Here is a 25232-nt window from a genome sequence, read left to right on the forward strand (position 1 = left end):
ACTGAAGTGCCGGCCTAGATTTTGTGCTCAAGGCTCTGGAGTGGGACTGACAGGGAAAGGAATGAGAACTACTGTGAGGAAATAAAATCCTGTATTGATCGCGATTTATTGTCGTTACAGTTAATTTTCTCAGAAGACTACATAGAAAGCGAGGGACTGGCATGGCACAAGAAGCACTTCTGCTGCCTGGAGTGTGAGCAGCCACTGCTGGGGAAGTCCTATGAGCTGGTGCAGACCAAGCTGCAGTGTACGACCTGTAACAAAAGCATCAAGAACATGTGAAAGCCTTTCACTGGAACAATGACCGTGCCGTGTTTTTCATATGCAGTACACATAAATTAAGCTAAGGAAGTTTGGTCAGGTAGAGCATAGAATGCAAATCTAACTATGACACTGGCTGGCGCTATCTCCTGTGAAAGAGGTAGTTCCACAGAGTGGGCATTCTTTTAAAACTGTTCAAGATTCATCTGTAAGGCCTGGGTGATGTCCGTGTTATTAGTTTATTATTTTGCAGTGCCCCTCTGAGTAACACACTTTAATCCGTAGAACAGACCCCTTTTTTGTATTAAGTGCTCGGTCCCAGCAATCGCCTTCCCTCTCTAACCCCCCTTGCCCCCAAATGCTACAGAAGAAATAGTTCTTCGAGCACAGATCTATATAAATAGTTGTAGATGTAGGTTTACATGTGTAGAGATGACGATGTCCAGCCGTTGATCATTGCTGGATGGACGACAGAAAACATTGAAAGCACTTGTATGGGTTAGACAAGCGGTGTGCGCTGATGCACCAAAATCCAGTTACAATAATCACTCTCTGAGCGGGCGGTGAAAGTCCTTTCTTCACCACTTGCAATGAAAAAGAAGGATGCGAGTGTAAAATGCTTGGCACCAGTTTATACTCATAGCTATCTTTTAAAGTTAACTAACTCCAGGATATCACAGCCTAAAATATAACTCCACCCTCCATCAATCTAAGACCGAGGTTTTACTTTTGGGTGGAGGGAGAACATTTTCTCAAGCCCATATTGTGGAGAGGTTCTACCATATTCCCTTCAATGTTACATAGAGTAATATAGCATCCTTAGGACATGGCATGAAATGGGCCAGTGGAAAAGTTAATCTGGAGTCTACTGTATTGACATTCCTGTGGGGTTTTTTGAGCTGAAGTTAAACTGCTGTTGGAACTGAATTGTTAGAACTGTGCATTACTGAAAAGGCAAAATCCTTTTAGATTATTAATAAAGAAAGACTTGAATTTATATAGCGCCTTTGACAACCACCAGACATCCCAAAGCGCTTTACAGCCAATTAAGTACTTTTGAAGTGTGGTCACTGTTGTAATGTAGGAAACATGGCAGCCAATTTGCACACAGCAAGGTCCCACAAACAGCAATGTGATAATGACCAGATAATCTCTTTTTAGTGATGTTGATTGAGGGATAAATACCAGGACTCTGGGGATAACTCCGCTGCTCTTCTTTCAAATAATGCCGTGGGATCTTTTACATCCACCTGAGAGAGTAGACGGGGCCTCGGTTTAACATCTCATCCAAAAGACAGCACCTCCAACAGTTCAGCACTCCCTCAGCACTGTCAGCCTAGAATTTTGTGATCAAGTCTCTGGAGTGGGACTATGAACCCCACAACCTTCTGACTCAGAGGTGAGGGTGCTACCCACTGAGCCACGGCTGTAGTTAGAGTTGAACATATCGACAACCCCATTGTATTTTGCGATTTAAATTAACCAAGCATCCTTATATCAAAAGACAACCTGAGAATTTCCAAGGGGATCCCCTCCTGGCTCAGTTGGTAAAGACAGTGAATAGGCCAGCCACATAGACCAATCAGTTCCCGGGTTTGATTGCCTGATCTGTGCTGAGCTAGCCAGTCTCGGTATTAGTGCAGCAGTAAAGGTGCCACTGTTAGCTTCAGTGCCCCATGGCCACAGAGGGGAAAGTCAACCAGGATTCATATCCCACATCACTATCCAGTGACCCCTGTTGAAATGTTTCTGTGGGTGGAATGAAGACAAAACCACACTCAGCTATGATGCCCAGCACAGTTGAATGACCTCTTGGTGCTCTCTGTGTAGATGAACAGTGGCCATGTGGAGGAGGTACAGGAATGGGCCCCAGCCCCCTTGGAACATGCCACAGAAGGGAGTCATTACCTACTGGAGAGAAAATACACGACCATCAGATCTCTCACTATTCTGAACTGGTTTAAGATTACTGCCTCAGGGGTGGTCTAGTCAAAGTTTCGCTTTGGTTTGAGAATTGCTGAAAGTCAGAACAGTACATATGTTTCAAAAATAACAACAGAAAAATCTGGAAACACTCAGCTTGTCAGGCAGCATCCGTGGAGAGAGAAACAGAGTTAACGTTTCAGGTCTGTGACCCTTCGTCAGAACTGGAAAAAGTTAGAGATGTAACAGATTTTAAGCAGGTGCAGAGGCAGGGAGAGGGGGGAGGGGAGGAAAGAACAAAAGGGACAGTCTGTGATAGGGTGGAAGGCAGGAGAGATTAAATGTTGCAAGTGGGAATTTTTTCAAAGATGGTTGTTGTAATAGCTCTTGGGTAATTTCATTGTTGCTTCTGTTTTTGGGGAGGGGGTGCGGGAACCAAGCTTGGTGTCTTCATGCTGAAATTGTTTCTGTTTAAGACATTACTGCAAAGCTGCCAATAAAGCATCCTTCCAACCATGTTTCTCTTGCAGCAGATAAGGTGACTGTGCTACAATCTGACCATTACTACGGTGCGACTGCAACTTAGCGGTTTGAACCGTCTTGTGATGTCCTTTAACGATCCTTTTCTTGGAGGGGAAGTAGGGCAAGAGAAATGTCTGGAATCTAACCCTGGACAATCTATTTATTAATGCAGCAACATCTAGATCCCACATACTCAACCCCAGACATAGACAGTAGCAAGTTGCACTTACTGTCTTTTATGCGATTAGTTATGTGAAGAGTATCTTGTTGCTTGAAGTAGGAATAACTTCAACAAGTTTTTTAAATTAAAAAAATGCATTAATTGTTAGTTGTAGCGAAATCAGTTTATAGAGGCTAGGTCTATAAGGTAAACGTTACAAATTCACGCTGCCAGCACAGAGCTTCACCAGCAGGGAGCACGTGCTGGGAATTGGTGCATGTACTGGGAATTGGTGCACGTGCTGGGAATTGGTGCACGTGCTGGGAATTGGTGCACGTACTGGGAATTGGTGCACGTACTGGGAATTGGTGCACATGCTGGGAATTGGTGCACGTACTGGGAATTGGAGCTTGGAAAGGTTCTCTGTCCATTAAAATCCTGTAGGGCCCATTGGCCTGTGTACCAAAAATTTCCCCCCATAGGCACTCCTTGCTGGTTTAAGCCTCACGTCGGCAGTGTGAATGTGCAAGGTGACTCCTTGTGTGTGTTGTTTATTGGACTTCAACAAGTAACAGTTTCCCAGTGAGATTTGGGGGTGACCTCAGTATAAAATATTTCCATGCCTTATTCTGTTGACTGTAAACCGTTTGACATGCTACAGATGCCAAATGTTCATGACATGTGTGTGCATTCCTGTAGACCTAGGATGGTCGCCTATCTGAACAAAAGCACAAACCCTTTACAGTAAATGAATTAATCCCTCCATTTAAAATAATGGACCAAGTACAAACGGATTGAACGCTTGTCCACTAACATCACCCAACGTCACTCCTAGGGTGGAAAGTGACTCATGGGGGGGATCATTTTAACCTAATTTGCCGGGCAGGAAACCCACAGGCTCGGGTGGAACACTCCGCCCCCCGCAACATTACTCTCCACTGACTCCAATGGAGAGCAAAATCGGACGGGGGTTAAGCCCAGTGTTGCACCTGATCCTGTCGGTTTCCCGATGGATGGGTTAGGTTAAAATTGCCCCCCCCCCTCTTGGCTTCAGTGTTTTGCCTCGAGCAACTCTGCCCTGTAGCACGTTAACTTTGAAGCAGAAGGCTGGACGTTTTAGGCTTCAGGAAGTGAGCTGTGTCTATCCAGATGCTTGTATGTCATCATCAAGAGTCAAAATATGGAAGGAAAATGTTAACTGAGGTTTTTATGGGTTTTTTTCTTTCTGTTTGTGAAAATCATATAGTTAGTGTAAGTTAATGTCTGTGTGTCTGTGTTGGTGTAGCAATGAATGACTTGTTTAAATGCGGACTTCTGTAGTTATTTAACCCTTTTGAGAACCTAAATAAAAATTAAAAGCTGAACATCAGTGTGTGTTTAGTTCTAAGAAGTGTTTTCCAGCTCTGCACTGTGCCTTTCTCCCAGCTTGATCACAATTTTGCATAAATTATGGGATGTGCATATGTTGAAGGCTCCACGGTAACACTGGAAGGTACACATTGTCTCGAGTCTATTCAGATTGCTTTATTCCGTTTCCTAGCAAAATCAGATGGATTTGACACATTGCTCTCTAGATCATTGATGCATAGAAAGTTGGCAGGATAAATCAGAGAAGCTTTGCACCTCCCTGCCAAAGGCAAAGAATTGCCAGCTGATGGGATAAATTGAAATCAGATCACCTTGGAAATCAGGCTGATTAGTTCTACATGGACAATACTAAGGATTTCACAGTGTGATGCTGCCTCGACCTGCTGTGCCACTAAGTGGTAGAATGTGGCTTCATGATCAGGGCAAGTTCCTGAGCAGAGCCTCTCCCACACCCACCTACCCACTTCCCCGAAACCCCTCCCCCCGCAAAGAACGAGGGAAACCCATGGGCATGGAACGTTGGGTCATGGGCCGAGGAGATAGATTGCCTCCCTGCTCTCTTGGCTGGGAAATGGTCCGTAGTAAAAGATACAAAGAAATTGTCAGAAACTCTTCACAGATGCCCAAAAGTTAGATACATATGAGAGTCCTGGTTCATTTTAACATGTTAGCTGGCAGTATGAGATGGTGCTGTACTTGGCCAGTTGCAAAGAGGTGCCTTGTGAGCATATGGAGAAAGGACCAGGGAGCAAAATGACCCTGTGCAATACAATGGGTTCAAAATTTTAGAGGCAGACAATCAAAGTATAAAAGATCAAATTAGGGCCAATTTATTTATTCAGCCTGCAGTTAAAAAGCTAGTGCCTAGAACTCATCACGGGCGGTGGCATAAAGCGGACGGTGTCGGATCGGCCACCTGTTATACCCAGCGCCTGATACTCAGTGCCATTGCAGTCAATAGAACCGAATTTCTTTGCCCGATCCGATACTGCCCATTTTGCGCCACTGCCCAAGACGAATTTCTAGGCCTTGAAGTCTTAATATGGTTATTTTGCTGTCTCCTACCTATCTCTGTCATCTCGACACACTGGGCAAGATGTGCAATTCCACTGCCCAGTGCAATTCTAACATACGCACACATTCATGAGTGTGCCACCTCAACACACTGCCATCTCAACACACTGCCATCTCAACACAATCCATCTCAACACACTGCCATCTCAACACACTGCCACCTCAACACACTGCCATCTCAACGCAATCCACCTCAACACACTGCCACCTCAGCACACTGCCACCTCAACACAATCCACCTCAACACACTGCCACCTCAACACACTGCCACCTCAACACAATCCACCTCAACACACTGCCACCTAAACACACTGCCACCTCAACACACTGCCACCCCAACACTGCCATCTCAACGCCCACCTCAACACACTGCCATCACAACACACTGCCACCTCAACACACTGCCACCTCAACACACTGCCATCTCAACACAATGCCACCTCAACACAATCCACCTCAACACACTGCCACCTCAACACTCTGCCACGTCAACACACTGCCATCTCAACACACTGCCACCCCAACACACTGCCATCTCAACACACTGCCATCCCAACACACTGCCACCTCAACACACTGCCACCTCAACACACTGCCATCTCAACACAATGCCACCTCAACACAATCCACCTCAACACACTGCCACCTCAACACTCTGCCACGTCAACACACTGCCATCTCAACACAATCCACCTCAACACACTGCCACCTCAACACACTGCCATCCCAACGCACTGCCACCTCAACGCAAAGCCCACATCAACACACTGCCCACCTCAACACACTGCCACCTCAACACAAACCACATCAACACACTGGCACCTCAACACACTGCCCCCTCAACACACTGCCAACTCAATACTCTGCCACCTCAACACACTGCCACCTCAACACTCTGCCACCTCAACACTCTGCCAACTCAACACACTGCCACCTCAACACACTGCCACCTCAACACTCTGCCACCTCAACACTCTGCCACCTCAACACACTGCCACCTCAACACTCTGCCACCTCAACACAATCCACCTCAACACACTGCCACCTCATCACACTGGCACCTCATCACACTGCCACCTCAACACTCTGCCACCTCAACACACTGCCACCTCAACACACTGCCCCCTCAACACTCTGCCACCTCAACATACTGCCACCTCAACACACTGCCCCCTCAACACACTGCCAACTCAACACACTGCCAGCTCAACACACTGCCAACTCAACACACAGCAACCTCAACACACTGCCATATCAACACACTGCCATCTCAACACACTGGCCCCTCAACACACTGCCATCTCAACACACTGCCATCTCAACACACTGCCACCTCAACACACTGCCCCCTCAACACACTGCCCCCTCAACACACTGCCACCTCAACACACTGCCAGCTCAACACTGCCAGCTCAACACAATCCAACTCAACACACTGCCACCTCAACACACTGCCCCCTCAACACTCTGCCCCTCAACACACTGCCCCCTCAACACACTGCCAACTCAACACACTGCCAGCTCAACACACTGCCAGCTCAACGCACTGCCACCACTACACACTGCCAGCTCAACACACTGCCACCTCAACACACTGCCATCACAACATACTGCCCCCTCAACACACTGCCATCACAACACACTGCCATCACAACACACTGCCACCTGAACACACTGCCACCTCAACACACTGCCAACTCAACACACTGCCAGCTCAACACACTGCCAGCTCAACACAATCCAACTCAACACACTGCCACCTAAACACACTGCCCCCTCAACACTCTGCCCCCTCAACACACTGCCAACTCAACACACTGCCAACTCAACACACTGCCAGCTCAACACACTGCCAGCTCAACACAATCCAACTCAACACACTGCCACCTCAACACACGGCCCCTTCAACACACTGCCCCCTCAACACACTGCCAGCTCAACACACTGCCACCACAACACACTGCCATCTCAACACACTGCCAGCTCAACACACTGCCATCTCAACACAATCCACCTCAACACACTGCCCCCTCAACACACTGCCCCCTCAACACACTGCCAGCTCAACACACTGCCACCACAACACACTGCCATCTCAACACACTGCCATCTCAACACACTGCCATCTCAACACAATCCACCTCAACACACTGCCCCCTCAACACACTGCCAGCTCAACACACTGCCCAAATCAACACACTGCCCACCTTAACACACTGCCACCTCAATACAATCCACCTCAACACACTGCCACCTCAACACTCGGCCCCCTCAACACACTGTCACTTCAACACTCTGCCACCTCAACACTCTGCCAACTCAACACTCTGCCACCTCAACACTCTGCCAGCTCAACACAATCCACCTCAACACACTGCCATCTCAACACTCTGCCACCTCAACACTCTGCCACCTCAACACTCTGCCACCTCAACACTCTGCCAACTCAACACTGCCACCTCAACACACTGCCACCTCAACACTCTGCCACCTAAACACACTGCCACCTCAACACACTGCTACCTCAACACACTGCCGCCTCAACACACTGCCATCTCAACACACTGCCACCTCAACACACTGCTACCTCAACACACTGCCGCCTCAACACACTGCCATCTCAACACACTGCCACCTCAACACTCTGCCACCTCAACACAATCCACCTCAACACACTGCCATCTCAACACTCTGCCACCTCAACACTCTGCCGCCTCAACACACTGCCGCCTCAACACACTGCCGCCTCAACACACTGCCGCCTCAACACACTGCTACCTCAACACACTGCCGCCTCAACACACTGCCACCTCAACACACTGCCATCTCAACACACTGCCGCCTCAACACACTGCCACCTCAACACACTGCCACCTCAACAAACTGCCACCTCAACACAATCCACCTCAACAGACTGCCACCTCAACACACTGCCACCTCAACACACTACCGCCTCAACCCACTGCCGCCTCAATACAATCCACCTCAACACAATCCACCTCAACACACAGCCACCTCAATTGACCATGGCATCTAATAGCCATATGACCAACCAGGCATGGCACCTTTAATAGGCAAGTTCTACTCCTTATTATGCCCATTTGGAGTTATATACAGGTTGAACGTCCCAAATCCGGGATTCCGGAATCCAGCCTCCAGGACGATTGGTGGCAGGGGTCCAGAATCTGTAAAAAGTTTCCGGAATCCAGACACCCTGAGTGAAGCTTAACAAAAACCGGAAATAGCGCAACCTGGGCCCAGGCATTTCCGGACTCAGCAAATGTTTCTGATGTCCGAAGTCCGGAAATATCACAACCTTGGCTCAGGCATTTCCGGACTTCGGACATCAGAAACACATTCCGAAGTCCGAAGAAACCCGAAAACCGGTTTCCAGATTCGGGACGCTCAACCTGTACAACAATGCCAAGTGACATCATTGTCCTTGAATTTTTATTTATTTTACAATGAAATTTAAGGCTCTCAGTCTAATCTTTCCCTCATCCTAAATTGTAGAAATGCCTATAATTTAGAGTCACACTTGTGCCTGGTAAATGGCATTGCAATGCTTAACAACACAATCCAGTCTTTGTTTCTCACAATTAGCTCCCTTGATGTAGCATTTTGCTCCATCTGGACCTGCTTAGTAACCAGAGGTGGAAATTTTCAAATTGAATTCCTGAGGGTTATTTAAAAAAAATAGAATGCACATTCTTTTTCATTCTTAGCAGGTCTCCAGGCTGACAGGTACAAATAATCTTGCCATGTTACTCAAATTGGTTTAAATTCTAGTTCTTGCCCTAAAAGTGTCAGGTGGGCTGCAGTGAGGCACATTGATCCTGCTTTCACCCCTTCTCTTGTAATTTTCCCTGTAGAATGTGTAAATGTTATGTTGTCTCCCACTGCAGGACTGAGCAGTCTCTGGGCCACACCGACATTATTCCATTATTGCTGCTGCAAACTATTTCCTGAGTTATCATTTTCTTTTATACCCACAATTTTCTCCATAACCTCTTCTGGAGGTTCTATGGCTGACCTTGACCCTCTGGTATCTCACCAACTGGCCGTCCTTCATGTGTGCGTTTGGGCAGTGCTGTCACTTGACATCCACACACATGCACTGTCCAGTGGACCTTATTGGATGGCCACCAGGAGTGGGAACCTGGCTGATTTTGTTTCCCCCCTCCCTTACCCAGGACACTGTAACCAACTGTAATCCCAGCTCACTCAGCACAATCTTGGGGTCTGTTCTGACATGTAAGGGTCAAATTCACACTGGGCAGTAAAGTTGCTCACTGAACTATTGGGCTTGGGCATCCCAATTAGATTTGAATTAAACTATTAAAGAACGCATCATAACTGATGGTCCGACAAGGCAACCACATCACCGATGCACCGTGATGCTGCAAACACCTCAGACAGCAAGCTTGGTGTAAAGACTTACAGGTGATTTTAACAGATTAAGTTGCCCCTTTACAATGAAAGAAGCGGTGTTGGAGGGAGCTCTCCCATTCTGTAAGACAGTTTTATTCATTACATTGACTTTTAGAATACACACATATCTGTTCCTAGTAATCGTGAAAAAGTATGCATGCATTACTGGAATACAATACTGGAAAGTGTGAGGTTATGCACTTTGGCAGGAAAAATCGTAGAGCAAGTTATTATCTTAATGGCAAGAAACTGGAAAGTACTGAAGTACAAAGGGATCTGGGGGTCCTGGTGCACAAAACTCAAAAGGTTAGTATGCAGGTGCAGCAAGTGATTAAGAAGGCCAATGGAATGTTGGCTTTCATTGCTAGGGGGATAGAATATAAAAATAGGGAGGTATTGCTTCAGTTGTACAAGGTATTGGTGAGACCGCACCTGGAATACTGCATACAGTTTTGGTGTCCATACTTAAGAAAAGACATACTTGCTCTCGAGTCAGTACAAAGAAGGTTCACTCGGTTAATCCCAGGGATGAGGGGATGGACATATGAGGAGAGGTTGAGTAGATTGGGACTCTACTCATTGGAGTTCAGAAGAATGAGAGGCGATCTTATTGAAACATATAAGATTGTGAAGGGGTTGGATTGGGTGGATGCGGGGAGGATGTTCCCGATGATGGGTGAAACTAGAACTAGGGGGCATAGTCTTAGAATAAGGGGCTGCTCTTTCAAAACTGAGATGAGGAGGAACTACTTCACTCAGAGGGTGGTAGGTCCATGGAATATGCTGCCCCAGAAAGCTGTAGAAGCTACATCATTACATAAATTTAAAACAGAAATAGACAGTTTCCTAGAAGTAAAGGGAATTAAGGGTTACGGGGAGCGGGCAGGAATTTGGACATGAGTCTAGGTTCGGATCAGACATGGCCCTGTGAGTAGCGGAGCGGGCCCAGGGGCCGTGTAGCCTGATCCTGCTCCTATTTCGTGTGTCTAATTCTGTTAGATTCAGGAGATGGTTCTGTGATAGTAGATTGGCGGTTAGGATCAGATCAGCCATGATCTTATTGAATGGCGGAGCAGGCTCGAGGGGCCGATTGGCCTACTCCTGCTCCTATTTCTTATGTTCTTATATTCTTGTGAAAACGTACAGTTTAAAGAGTTTAGGAACATGGGCTGTGTACATTGGGGCGGTCTGGTGCAAGGAGAAAGGGGCAAGTGTCCAAGTGGTCATTTTCCTCAAAAACTGTGTACAGTGGACTGTGTTTTTAACTGATGCCCATATACTGTAACTATTAAATGTGTACATACAGCATAAAAAGGAAGAGCTGTCATCAGTGATTGATGAGGAAAAATAGAGCTGCCATTGTAGAAAAATAATAGATTAACAACTTGTGCACTGCAAAACAATGTATGTGTATGTGTGTGTATGTGTGTGTGTGAGTGTTTTTTTTTATTCGCTTATGGGATCTGGGCGTCGCTGGCAAGGCCAGCATTTATTGCCCATCCCTAGTTGCCCTTGAGAAGGTGGTGGTGTGCCACCTTCTTGAACAGCAGAGGGCAGATAAGAGTCAACCACATTGCTGTGGGTCCGGAGTCACATTTCGGCCAGACCAGGTAAGGATGGTAAATTTCCTTCCCTAAAGGACATTAGTGAATCAGATGGGTTTTTATGACAATCTGGTAGCTTCATGGTCACCATTACTGATACTAGCTTTTTAATGCCAGATTTATTTCATTAACTGAATTTAAATTCCCCACTTGCCATTGAGGAATGAGTGCATGTGTGTGTGAGTGTGTATGGGGGGACATACCCTGTACAACACACATGGCATTGGTGAATCCCAGTGAGCTAGGCTGTGTGAAGGAACTGCATTCTTGTGTTGGCATGATTCCAGAAAGCTCTAATGTGCCAGTTATGTTTTTAAACACAGGAATGACTTCCAATCGCCAACAAGATTTCAGTCATATGTAACTCTATGAGGAGGTGTGTTCAGCAGAGACAATATTCAATTATACTCCCCTGAAAGCATTTTACCAGCAGTGATCATTTTAAAGTGTAATCTCTGAAGATAATTAAGGTGGGCTACCCCAGTGGACTAATTAGTAAAAGCAATGTGCAACTGAGCAAACCAGAGCAAAAAGACCCAGGTGCTGGGTTGGCTGACCTCAGCCAAGGTGATGGTTGAAGTTTAGCATTGGACTCAATGCCTCTGGGCTACAAAGGGGCAAAGCAGCCAGCGATCCTGCAACAGGTCGCTATCCAATAACATCCGCTGGAAAGTGTGGATGTAGGATGAGAACAGGGTCAGTGTTGGCGATGATGCGTCTGATGGTTGAATGGCCTGACATTGCCAACGCTCATAATTTCATTCATGCTTTGTCGATTTTGTACTATAATTTTAATATGCGTGATTCAGGGGATAAAATTGAAAGAGAGGGGCTTCAATTGTCTGTCCTGTATTTCCGCAGGGCACGGAGGGATATAAGGTTGGATTATGTAGCAAAAAGAAAATAGCGAATTTGAGAGTTGAACACAATCTAGTCACGGGATTCATCTGGTTGGCCATCCTTACCCTTTTCCTATATCCTTGTTGCTCCTCTCCTCCCCTCCAGAAATTCAGCTCACGTGTGAACACCCTTAACATGTACCTTGCTGAATTTAGAGCCATTCCATATGGCTAACATAGCTTAGGTTTGGCTCATGGTTGAATGGTGAGCTCTGATCTGCTTAAACATTCCCGCCTAATGTAGCTAAAATGGGTTACAAAGAGCCATATGTCACAGAAAGCAGACTTTTTTTTGGGGGGGGGGGAGATATTAAATATGAAAATAATATTCGCACTTTTATGCCTGAATGGTAAGAAGCAAGATAGATTTACAACACAATAAATTCCAGAGAAACAGTTACGCAATAAATTTATAGTTTAGTTGATGTTAAACGAGTACAACAACAACAACAACTTGTAATTATGTAGCGCCTTTAATGTAGTAAAAAACTCCCAAGGTGCTGCACAGGAGCGTTGTCAAACAACATTTGACACCAAGCCACATAAGGAGATATTAGGTCAAAGATATAGGTTTTAAGGAGTGTCTTAAAGGAGGAAAGAGAAGTAGAGAGATAGCGAGGTTTAGGGAGAGAATTCCAGAGCTTAGGACCCTGGCAGCTGAAGGCACAACAAGAACAAACAACTACTTGTATTTATATAGCGCCTTTAATGTAGTAAAATGTCTCAAGGCACTGCACAGGAGTGTTATAAGACAAAAATTTTTGGCACAGCCGCCAATGGTGGAGCGATTGAAACTGGGGATGCTCAAGAGGCCAGAATTGGAGGAGTTGTAGGGCTGGAGGAGATTACTGAGGTAGGGAGGGGCACGGCCATGGAGGGATTTGAAAACAAGGCTGTCAATTTTAAAATCGAGGCGTTGCTTAACCGCAAGCACAGGGGTGACGGGTGAATGGGACTTGGTGCGGGTTAGGACACAGACAGCAGAATTTTGGACAACCTCAAGTTTATGGAGGGTAGAAAATGGGAGGCCAGCCAGGAGTGCTGGAGTAGACAAGTCTAGAGGTAACAAAGGCAGGGGTGAGGGTTTCAGCAGCAGATGAGCTGAGAAAGTGCACCAGTGCTTAAAAAAATCAAATCACGTAACTTGTGGTTGCAATTTAACAATCAAGATCAGTGTGACAAAAAAACAATGCATCCATCACCAATATCAGAATATTCTTAACTTTCTCAGAAAAACTGTTTCTGAATATCATTGGTATCGTTTTTTTTCAAGGCCGGGGTTACAGAAAGCCTGTGAAGATTTATTCTTCAGAGCTTTCAATTAGAGGCTGACGTAGCCAATAAAGACGTCTATTGGCACCTCGATGCCGGATCGAGGTGCCAGCAGCCAGGAATAAATGAAGCAGGATTTCCCTGTATAAGCACCAATGAAAAATATTGACTTACGAGGAAACCATGTGCAGTCTGCAGGGCAGACAATCGCTGCTTCTTGCGAGGGCCCGCGGGTTTATTTATCCTTGTCAATTGAAATCAAAAGAAGCCAGCGGAGAGTGAAAGACATTTCTTGTTGGAGCAGCTACTTTATTTATTGGTGGACCAATAAATTATTTCGGGGGAGCGGGATGGAGGGGTTAGTGTGGTGGGGGGGGGGGGCAGTGGGGGTGTGGGTTTATGAAACAGAAAGCCTGTGTGCAGTGCGACGGAGGAGGTGGCACCCCTCCCCCCGCCGCCGCTTGATACAAGGCCACAGTTGGCAGCAAGGCAGACCTGGGTTAATGAATGGAATGATTGTAGCTCTGCCAGCTCCATGGGTTTAAACCAATTTCCTTCCCACCCCCTAGAAAAAAATAATTAAAAACCTCATTAACTAGAACTTCAACACCACCATCTACCTAAAAAAAAGCAAGTTGCGGTTTAAACTAATGCTATATTTGGTGAATGCTTAATAGGCAACCATCTGTTTTCATTAAAAAAATTCAAACCATCTAGGATCTTATTACAGTACCTGCGTGCTATATTACAGGAGCAATAAAATCTGGAAGAATGAATTCTTGGTTAGCAAGCAATTTGCTTTTGGGTTCATAGGAATTTCCTTACTTTATTAGTTTAACTCTTTCTTCTTACTTTCTTTCCAAAAGAGGGTTTTCTGGAACTGTTTTTTCCCCTCATATTTTCATTTACACAAAGGCCAAGTGTTTTGCCCTTTCTTTAAGTGAGTGCTTTAGCTCCTTAAGAACAACTCCCATGTGCAACCTGATTTGTTTTTAACTAAACAGCATCTAAAGTAACTGCCAGAGTCTCCCATTAACCACATTTGAGATGACCGCAGACAGCCAGTGCTAAGAGGCTGCAGCAGATTTGGACGTGATTCCAAAGTGATGGGGTCAGCTCCATCGAGCAGAGGATCACAAGGGGCATCACAGAATGAGCTTTAGTGACATATTCAATTTCTTTCTCAGTTTTGATGCAGAGATGTGTGTAAACGTATGAGTGAGAAAGGAACAGAAGGGTATATTGATGGGGTTAGATGAAGAGGGGCGGGAGGAGGCCGCGTGGAGCATAAACATCGGCACGGACCAGTTGGGCCGAATGGCCTGTTTCTGTGCTGTACATTCTATGTAATTCTATGTAAGATGGCAGCCGGTGAGGTAATCTGTCTCCCTCTAAAGTATGCAATCCTTTGCTGTGACATTCTCTTCCATCTCTTGCGTTGTCTTCCAGAAATGCTCTTGCCTATAACTCTGGTCGCCAATGAAGCCATTGGTCATCTATTTAGTGACAGCCTTTTGAGATGTCAGCTGTGGCTCAGTGGGTAGCAGTCTTGCCTCTAGAGTTAGAAGGTTGTGGGTTCAAGTCCCACCCCAGTGACTGGAGCACATAATCTAGGCTGACACTGTGTGGTGTTGAGGGAATGGTGCACTGTTGGAGGTGTGTCTTTCAGATGAGATGTTAAACTGAGGCTCTCTCTGACCTCTTAGATGGATGTAAAACATCCTATGGCATTATTTGAAGAAAAGGAGGGGGAATTCTCCCAGTGTCCTGTTCTTCTCTGAAGCAAGTTTGTATTGCTTTGGTACTCACTGGAAAAGCTCGATGAGCCATTGAGGGATCCCATTTTGATTTTTGTGTAACGTGTTTTAAGTTAATGATTTGGCATGTAATTTGGCAGTTTTAGGACACTGTGGAAATTTTTCTGCTGGCACACGGCCTCAATGGCAGTGAGCAGGGTGTTGGAGAAACAGTGTTATAGTCGTATCCCTGACCTCCGCTCAGAGCAGGTCCTTGGGAAATCACACGCATACCCGGCATCGCAAATGGGCCAGTCGAAGAACCAATATGTGACCTCACAGAAAAAAAGCATCAAGTTTAACAACTTCGGGGGAAGCACTGTGAAACTGTCTGAGGATCCGGACATACAGCAGTGCTGTGCTCAGATATTGAAAGAGAAGCTGCTAAAGAGGCGGAATGTTAGCGCTGAATATTGGAGCACCAGCATGTGGCACCACTGAAGTGGGAGAAGCTGCTTTGATTATCTGATTCCAGTAAATTCCTGATCTTAGGCACACAACATTGGGAATCATTAATCGGAGGCCAGGAGTCGAGGGAGGGAGCATGGAATGGATAGTCTCCCGTGTACATTTATCACTTTTCATACATTATTAACATTGTACAAAAGATCACCTTGTGCAAAAAGGTATTTAAAATTAGAAACACTTGCAGCAGTAACTGAATGCATCAAGGTACGTTGTAGTATTAACATTTATTATAAGTCTGTAGAGATCCTAACCCCAAGTCCTGTTCTGAGTATTTGGTGCATAGATAGATACGTGTTTCATTTAATCATTCTAGTGTAAGTCCCTATTCAAACACTTTAGATTAGTCTCCTTTTGAGAGAAACAGTTTGCTAAATGGAGAAATAATTAAGTAAATTTGAGATATGCATACAAGAGGGTCACATGTACATAAAGCATTAAACTGCTGACTTCTTACAGAAATGTAGTCCTGGAGCGTGTGATAGCATTATGAACTAAATGGTGTAGACATTCTTGCACAATTGTATTCACCTTTGTAACCTGAGAGACAACTGTAGTTATAGCCAAATACTTAAAGTGTTTATTTTATAATAATCTGTACACAATGTGTAACTAAACATAAACCCATTCTTTATAAACAGATGTACAATTTAATCACACAATGCACACTGGCAACCTTCCGCTGGTACAGTGAGTGGAGGCCGGTAATTACCACCGTATAGACCTCAGTCAATAGCTAATAGTCTTTCTAAGCAAAGGTTCTTAACACCTATAGTGTCAACGTAAGAAAGCATGAAGAAAAGAATGTCCATTTGGAGCATAGAATCTGCTTCCTCAACAAACCATGTACAATATACCCTTCCACGGAGTCTGTCACACCCTCTAATCTCCTAAATTAAAATCCTGAATAAATAGCTCCTGATCCCCAATGGTAATCAAACAAAACTCCAAACTCTCTATCCATTCTTATAGCTCTACTGCTTGCCTCCAATGAGCTGCCCTCCACAGGAACCACTTTCTCTCCCACTCCACCTGCAGTCGCACTGAAACCATAATTTCCTATGGAGCTTACAGTCTACACTTATCTTTACAACCTTCGATCCTGCTCCCAAATATGATATTCATCCAGCTCTTTGTAACACTGCCATTATGATATTAGTGTTCTTATAAATATTACATAAGAACATAAGAACATAAGAAATAGGAGCAGGAGTAGGCCAATCGGCCCCTCGAGCCTGCTCCACCATTCAATAAGATCATGGCTGATCTGATCCTAACCTCAAATCTTCTATCACTCTGCATCCACCCGAACCCATGTGATCTCCCGGGAGAGGCGAAAAACCAGATAAAGACCCAATGGCCAATTTGGGAGAAAAAAATCTGGGAAATTCCTCTCCGACCCATCTAGGCGATCGAAATTCTTCCAGGAGATCACTCTGTCCCTATATTTTCTACAGTACTTACCTTCTGTAAAGGCGATCTCCACCCCAGCCAGGAACAGGAATAAAACCATCTCCTAAAATCTAACAGAATTAGAACACAGTAGGAGCAGAACAAGGCTACGCGGCCCCTGGGCCCGCTCCACTACCCACAGGGCCATGACCATTCCGAACCCAGACTCATGTCCAATTTCCTGCCCGCTCCCCGTAACCCTTTATTCCCTTTACTTCTAGGAAACTATCTATTTCTGTTTTAAATTTATTTAATGATGTAGCTTCCACAGCTTTCTGGGGCAGCAAATTCCACAAACCTACCACCCTCTGAGTGAAGAAGTTTCTCCTCATCTCAGTTACTACAATCATCTAACAGCGAAATGGAAAATAGTTTAATGCTTGCACAGGGGGCTAAAGTTTCTATGTAAAGCTGTCATGGTTATTACCACTAGGTGGCGCCATTGTTGATTTTTCAGACATTGCTTCCTTAAACCACATGAAACAATGGTCTGCACTGGTTCAGGATCTTGGCCTGTGGTACTATACCATTCCTTGAAGAATATAACTCTTTCAAGTGAGTCAACCAACAACAGTAGAAGACATTTCATATTATGTGGCATCAGCAGATGCGAAAAGCTGATTGCCAGTAATTTACTACAATGTAAATTGTTGACTGACAATTTCACCTGGTCTGATGCTAAGACTCTGGAAATAAAAACTTTAAAAAAATATATATATATATAGTTCTGCCTCTCAAAGAATTAATACCCTTTTATAGTAATCTTCAGTTATTAAAGTGAAACACACAGGGGTTGATTTTTGATTAGCTGCTCGCCTGTTTCCCAGATGCTCCAAAACCATGGCAGGTCGGAGGTCAGTGGGAAGTGGATGCTAAGTTCTGTCCATGATTTTTGACCTGCTACTGCCCCATTCCTGCCCAGAAATGGGGACGAAAATCACCCTCTCATGTTCCAGCCCTCTCGACAATATTAGCCTGTAGCCTACCAACAGTCTAAAAATGTTTTGGAATGACATTATGGAGATGTATGTCCCTTCAGGCTCAATGTAATTTGTTCCAAAGTGTACTGTCGCTTTTTTCACTTTTTTTGTGGAATATTGGGAGCACTTTCTTTGTCTAGGTCAAGCTTCATTAACGTTTGACAAAAGGCTGACAGAATGTAGTGCAGATCGTAAACAGGCTGCCTAGTCTTCAATCTTATTAGATGTCATTTTCAAAGCTCTTAGACTTGGCACAAGGTAAGGCACTTCACAAAGTAGTGATTAGGTGATGCTAAGCCTGGGTTATAGGTTTCAGGAGACAGGAAAGACTGAGGGGAGGTAAGCAGTGAGGATATCCTGGGAACAAATGAATTAGTGCAGGATGCTATAATGGAAGTCTTGTTTTGACACAGTGAGAATGCAGAGCACATAGGACAATATTGTGAGCCAAGAAAACTGAGCCCCGGCAATAAGTTACGGGTATGACGCCCAATCAGATATCGGTTGCTATTGTGGCCATTTAGTGCCTGACCAATCACAAACAAGATATTGGAAATATGTTAATGAATATGACACATATGCTGATGACTGGGCAGTAGAGTACAAAGATAATTATGTTTTTGAGAAACTGGATTGCTTATTCTGAGCATGTACATAGATTTATTTTGATATGAAGTCTGTTCTCTGAACAACAAAAGGGAGTCCAAGATAATAGTCATCCTAGGATTATTAAAAGAGTTTTCACACAATGCTTGTAGACTTGGAATTCTTTTAATGTGTCCAGACTTTTCATGATATAAGATTAGGAAAAGGTTTATTAGGCAAAATGAGATCATCCATTCTGCCCCAGGTACCTGCCTTCTTTCACCATAATCTTCAGCTCCTTATCTACAGAAATGTATCTAATTGTCTCATGAACAAATTTTTACTGTCTGTTTCAATGTTCCTGGTAACTTATTCTACAACTTTTATCATTGGGTGAGGAAGTTTCGCCTGAGTTCCTTTCTTACTCTCAACTGTCTAATTTTTAACTTGTTTCCCATAGTATTTAAGTGATTCAGCAAAGTGAACAATTTGCCTAGATCAACCTTGTTGCTCTACTTCATACCAGATAAGTGCATGAGGGAGAAAGGAATAGAAGGATATGCTGATAGGGTTAAATAAAGTAGGGTGTGAGGAGGCTCGAGTGGAACATAAACACCGGCATAGACCAGTTGGGCCGAATGACCTGTTTCTGTGCTGTAAATTCTATTTAATAATTCGATGTAATAATCTTCAAACCTTCAACTAGATCGCTTTGAAGTTTCCTCTAAAACAAATAAACGTGATTTTCTTAAACTTTCCATATAACTGAAATTCCTGACACCGAAACTCACCTTTGTTGCTTGTATCTGTACCTTCTCAAGGTCTTTAATATCTGTCCTATCATTATTGGCCTAGCCACTTAAAAGATCAAAATCTTTATGAATCTGTTTGGATTGTTCCTCATTATTTGCTGTCCATCTGTGCAAATTGTCTTGTGACAGCTTCATTCAAGTCATGCATATACAGCATTGTAAGAATCCAAACACTGAACCGAGGTACCCTGCTCACAGCCTCTTTCCAGCCAAAACGTTTCCACTTAAGCTGACTGTATTTCCTGTTTTAAAGCCAATTAGTTCATTAGCCCCTCATTTTACCTCCTATTCCATGATTTAGTATCATGGCAACAATTATTAATGTGTAAACCTTGTCAAAAGATTTCTAAAAATCCAACTATGTATAAACTCTATTTCCCCCAACGACCGTATCAGTTGTGTGTTCTAAAACCTTCAGTAGTTATGAATCCTTCATAAATTATATTTTTCCAAGTATTCACTGACTAGATCTCTCAAAATCATTTCAATTATGAAGCAATATATAAACACATGTAAAATTATTTTTAGATGTGTGATATAAAGGGAAATTACATCATGGCTAGCAACAAGCTATGATAAATATCACAAATCATCCTGGTAACCATGTTTCCATCAGGCGCAGGGAGTTAATATCATCTCTTGTATCTCATGTGAAATACTTTCTCCTTATATTATGTTGAGGCATGCAGCCTGAGTCCTCGTCCTTGCCAAGCTCTACTGACTCCCTGGGCTCAATATTGTCATCCTCATCAACATCATCAAATTCCTCCATGGCCAAGCTCCACCTTACCTGGAAAATCTCCTCTAGTCTTACCTTCTAGTTTGTCCCCTTCTTCTCGCAAACACTGGATCACTCTTCCCTGCTGCTTCTGCTCCACTGTTGGAGACTCATCTATCAGCCATTACTCTCCTGCCTTCTGGAACTCTCTTCCCGAAGGCAGGGGAGTAATTCATACTCTCCCCACCACCGCCTTCAAAAGCCTCCAAAAAAATTCTTTGTAGGTGAATCTGCATTCTATCCATTCCCACCACTTTTTGTGATAAGTACTTTATAAATACAACTTGAAAGCTCCTCATGTTCAGTGTTGCTGAAGGGTGATTGTTTTAGCTTCTTTCAGAGCTGTTAACTCTACCTTGTTTATTATAATGACATTTTATCACATCTGTTGAAGGTTTCGGGTAAAGATGTAAATAGGTAATTACCGGTCAATATTACACATATCAAGAGATGTTTGTTGGCCAGCTGAGGTATTTTCTTCACAAACAGACAGACCAAGATAGATGGATAGACTGATAGAATTATACTTAGATACGGATAGTTTATTACTGTAGAACAGGAAGAACGGTTTGTGCTGCTCATGGGGAACTAGTGCATGTAACAAGTTGGAAGATGTTCTACAGGCTGAGTGAGCTGCACCACAGAACCATTTTACGTGCATAAGTGTGAGATAAGGGCTATAAATCGCAAATCCCAGCATAAAATAGAACATCACAAAATTGGAAGCCAAGGTTTAGGAGCCCTTTTTTTTTCAATGCTCCTTCTTTTCTCGCCTGCTCCCCTGAATGTACAGAACCATGCTGGGGTAGAGCTCCACAGGCAATAGGCACCCTCTGGCACTTTGCCCAGGCAGCCACTCTTCATGTGTAATCAGTTTATTTGACAGTGATGAGGGAACATGGGCTGGGCTCAATCCTGTCCTCACCCAATGTCCACACGTGCACTTTCCCAGAGTCACTGAATAGTGATCAGAAGCGGGGGCCTGGGAGACCCTTCCTCTCCCTAGACAGAAAGATCGTTGTTGATTGTAATGCCTCTACAGCTGTATCAATTAAGATTGGGTAACTCAACACAGACTGGGATTTGAATGTCCCTGGTCTGTATTGTTTAATGCCACACCATGAGTACATTTACTCACTGAGCAATCTGCCCCCACTCCCGACCAATTTACCGAGATCCTCATAATATGGAGAAAGGAATCAACATCGACAAGCTCTGAACTGATTTGTTCTTTTTCATATGTTAAAGAGTTTGAAATACTGACTCACTGGATTATCGATAAGCTGTCGATTTACATAGTAGTTCTGGCCAGTCATAGGAACATAGGAACAGGAGTAGGCCATTCAGCCCCTTGAATAAAGGTAGAGTTCAAAAGGGTGTTTATAAGAATGAGACAGAGGTAGAGAGGAAGAGATGGTAAAAAAAACAAGCACCTTACTTGTGTGAGTTAGCAGTGCCTATGAAAGATGACAGCGAGTGATCACAACCTCACTCGACCCAGAGAGAGAGCAGGCTAGTCACATCACTGACACTCTGCCCAGTGCCCTTTTTGACCACAATCTCACACCAGCGATGGATAGAAAGACAGTAGAAGCAGAACAATCAGCCATCATTCCTGACTCCTGTTCATTCTCCAGCGACCTCCTACTGCAAAGTACGCACAAGGATGTCATGCGAGAGTACGATCAGGCTGAGCTGTGAAACCCCCAGCAGCAGAAAAGCCTGCCCTCACTTGATGTCTTTGGCTCATGCATGAAGAATATTTGCTTTAGACAAGGTACTGAAAGACCGCTGGTGCCCATATGGAACCATAGCCAGAATGAGTCAGGAGAGGTGGGGAGAACACAACCATTGGTTTGTGCTATTTTTGCTAACAAACTGGTTTGCTTCACATTGCATTTCTGCCTTGTTCTAAAGAGCCACGGTTTGCATATGTTGGCACTGCTCCACGGCAAGTGAATACAATTTGCAAAATCCAGTTCTGCAGGAATCTAAGAATAGGATCCTAGGACCGACAGAGCAGAAGGGCAAGGCACAGTGGAAGAACATTCCAGAAACTGTGATATCTGCACCCTAGAGGGTGAAGATATAACATTCTGACGGTCTCCAATCAGTATATGAAATGACAGCAAAGAACTGGAGGAGAAAAGAAAGCACTGGACTGTTTCGTCAAAGGTATCAATAGTACAGATAATAAAGTAATTATTTTGTTCTTCTCAACACACATAAATAGCAGTGTAACATCCCAACTCCAGATGTTAGTGTGAGATATTCTTCAAAGGTCATTGGGCTGATTTGTGCAGATTTGTCTGCAAGTTACTGATGTCAAATAATAGTGATACAAAAAGAATAGGAAGAAATAAGAACAGCAACTAAGGTTAGCAAAACTGGATTTTTGGAGGAGTTTAATGCTGACCATCCTTTACATAAATAACTCAGTGAAAGGGGATGCTGTGACTTTAAATCCCCCTGTGTAGAATGGCAGGGTGGACCCTGTCTGTGCGCAGATTGTATTTTAGTGTCCAGCAATATTAGTTTTTCCACTGCTTGCTCCATTGTCCAAATAACTAAACCGCCATGCTAGATTTGATGCCAAAATCCAATATTTTGCGAAGGTTTTATGTTTAATCTGAAAATTGGTTTGGCTTGAGAAGATATTATAGTCAGAAAATATTTAGTGCCTGGTACAGAATGTTTTTATATGCTTAAATTATCCTAGTGAAAGCACATTTCTGGTTACAGAAGCCATTTACTTTACTCTTAAAAAAAAAACACCTTTTGGTTCTTTGAATGTGTTGTAGTTGGAATGAGATTCGCCTACTCCACATCATTCTTCAGTCCGCTCAGTATACTCATGTCATGAGATCACACGCTCGCACATTGCATGACAGCCACGCTCGCTTCATCAGCTAATCGAAGGCCCATCCTTTGCCAAAATAGTTCTCAATTTGTTGGGACTCTTTTCTCTAGAAAAGTGAAGACTGAGGGGTGACCTAAGAGAGGCCTTTAAAATTATGAGAGGGTTTGATAGGATAGGCGTAGAAATGTTTCCACTTGTGGGGAGTTCAAAACTAGGGGTCATAACTATAAAATAGTCATTAATAAATCTAAGAAGGTATTCAGGAGAAACTACTTTACCCAGGGAATGATTAGAATGTGGAACTTGTTACCACATGGAGTAGTTGAGGTGAATAGCACAGATACATTTAAGGGGAAGCTAGATAAATACATGAGGGAGAAAGAATAGAAGGATATGCTGCTAGGTTTAGACGAAATAGGGTTGGAGGAGGCTCACATGGAGCATAAACACTGCCATAGACCAGTTGGGCTGAATGGCCTGTTTCTGTGCTATAATTTCTATGTAATTCTATGTACTTCTCCTGGTGGAGGAATAGGTTTACAGATCCATGCTCCTCAGCCCTGAACTCGTGTCAGTATCAGTCTCAGGGACACCCAACCTTGTCAGGTATGTGATAACCCTAGATTTTTTGATCCTGCCATTATTTACGTCAGATTGCCTCGTGGCAGTTTTGAGGCAAACTGGAGGTGTGCTGTTTACACCCCATTTTCTGAAGTCAGCTCCTTAGCATAGTTACAGGGGCAGATTTGGTCTGGTGTAGGGACGACACCAGTGCTGGGAGTGGAAAATTAAAGCAATGTGGATAATTAAAGGACCCTGTCACAGTAGGAGGCGGGGCGGGGGGCGGAGAAATTCTGAAAGGCTTTGGAAAGCCTCAGGGCAACCAAACCCAGCAGTGGGCTTTGCCAAGAGATGGGAAAAAATGAAGTGAAGAGAAACCCAAAGAGTAGGTACAAGTCTGCAAGGAAATCACTGAGCAGCTCAGGACTCAGCCCCTATTTGATGACTGCCAAAGTGGGCGTGGTGTCGCATGAGGTGGTAGCGAGGACAGTTGCTCTGTGCTACACCATGGCACTGGTACTGATAAGTCAGCACACCAGCATGGAGGTGGCAAGTTACCCAGCTGACCATGACTGTCACTGGGTGTGCTGGCTCTGTACTGCCTGCTGGCTGTAGGTGGCCATGCAGCAGATGGCATCTACCTCTCTACTGACTCAAAGATACATCCACAAAGTCATTGCCAGAAAGGAGTGCTAGCCCTACTCTAAAAGGTTGGTAGCTTTTGGCTAGGTGTGGTGAATCAGAGAACCCTGGCTCTCAATCATTTTGGCATGCTCGCCTTCATTGCCGAACCATTGAAAACATGACATACTGTGTATGGAGAAAAAGCACCCAAAATTATCATTAGTTAGGACTCACATAACTTAGTGAGGCCATCAGGAGCATCCTTTGGAAAGAGGAGCTTCCATGAGTTCTAATTGTGTGGTAAAGAGAGATGTTTACCTCTGTTTGGAGATGCAAGTGGGCACAGAGAATCTTTTGCATTGCCTGGTGTGCCATCCCTCTTTAGGTCCTCCTCCTCTTCTTCCAAACATGTCAGTTAGGGGGATTCCCATTGGAAAACCCATTGGTGCTGGGTAGAAATTGGCACAAGGCATCATGAGAACCTTAGTCCCAGCAGAAAGAAATCTAAAAAAATTACTTAAATATTGTTTTTTTTCCATGAACTCCAGGATATTTACCTTTGGCTAATAATCCAGGTTTCAAATAGGGATTTGCTTTATGCCTGGCTCTTATGTGCCAGAGCAGTGAGAAATGGATTATAGAACCAATATGCCCATACATTAATATTTAAGTGAAGTGCCTATTATTTTGTTGTACTTCTCACTGGAAAATGAGAACCTGCATCAACCCTAGAGATTTGAACAGGGCTAGAAAGAGGAAATATTATCAGATTGAAGCCATGTAAAATCATTCATTACTTTGTACA

General features: G+C 44.2%; 1 protein-coding gene across 1 annotated transcript in view; it reads left to right on the forward strand.

The window, feature by feature from the left end:
• The window catches only part of lmcd1 (LIM and cysteine-rich domains 1), a 99699-nt gene extending 95469 nt beyond the window's left edge, over positions 1-4230 (forward strand). Inside the window, exon 6 of the mRNA XM_086001377.1 lies at positions 121-4230. Within this exon, the coding sequence (XP_085857503.1) occupies positions 121-282 (162 nt within the window). The 3' untranslated portion in view covers positions 283-4230. The remainder of the gene's footprint in view (positions 1-120) is intronic.
• Positions 4231-25232: the final 21002 nt, after the last annotated feature.

This window comes from Somniosus microcephalus, chromosome 11, assembly GCF_052327205.1.
Source record: "Somniosus microcephalus isolate GS21.2 chromosome 11, FLI_Smic_1.0, whole genome shotgun sequence".
Classification (NCBI taxonomy): domain Eukaryota; kingdom Metazoa; phylum Chordata; class Chondrichthyes; order Squaliformes; family Somniosidae; genus Somniosus; species Somniosus microcephalus.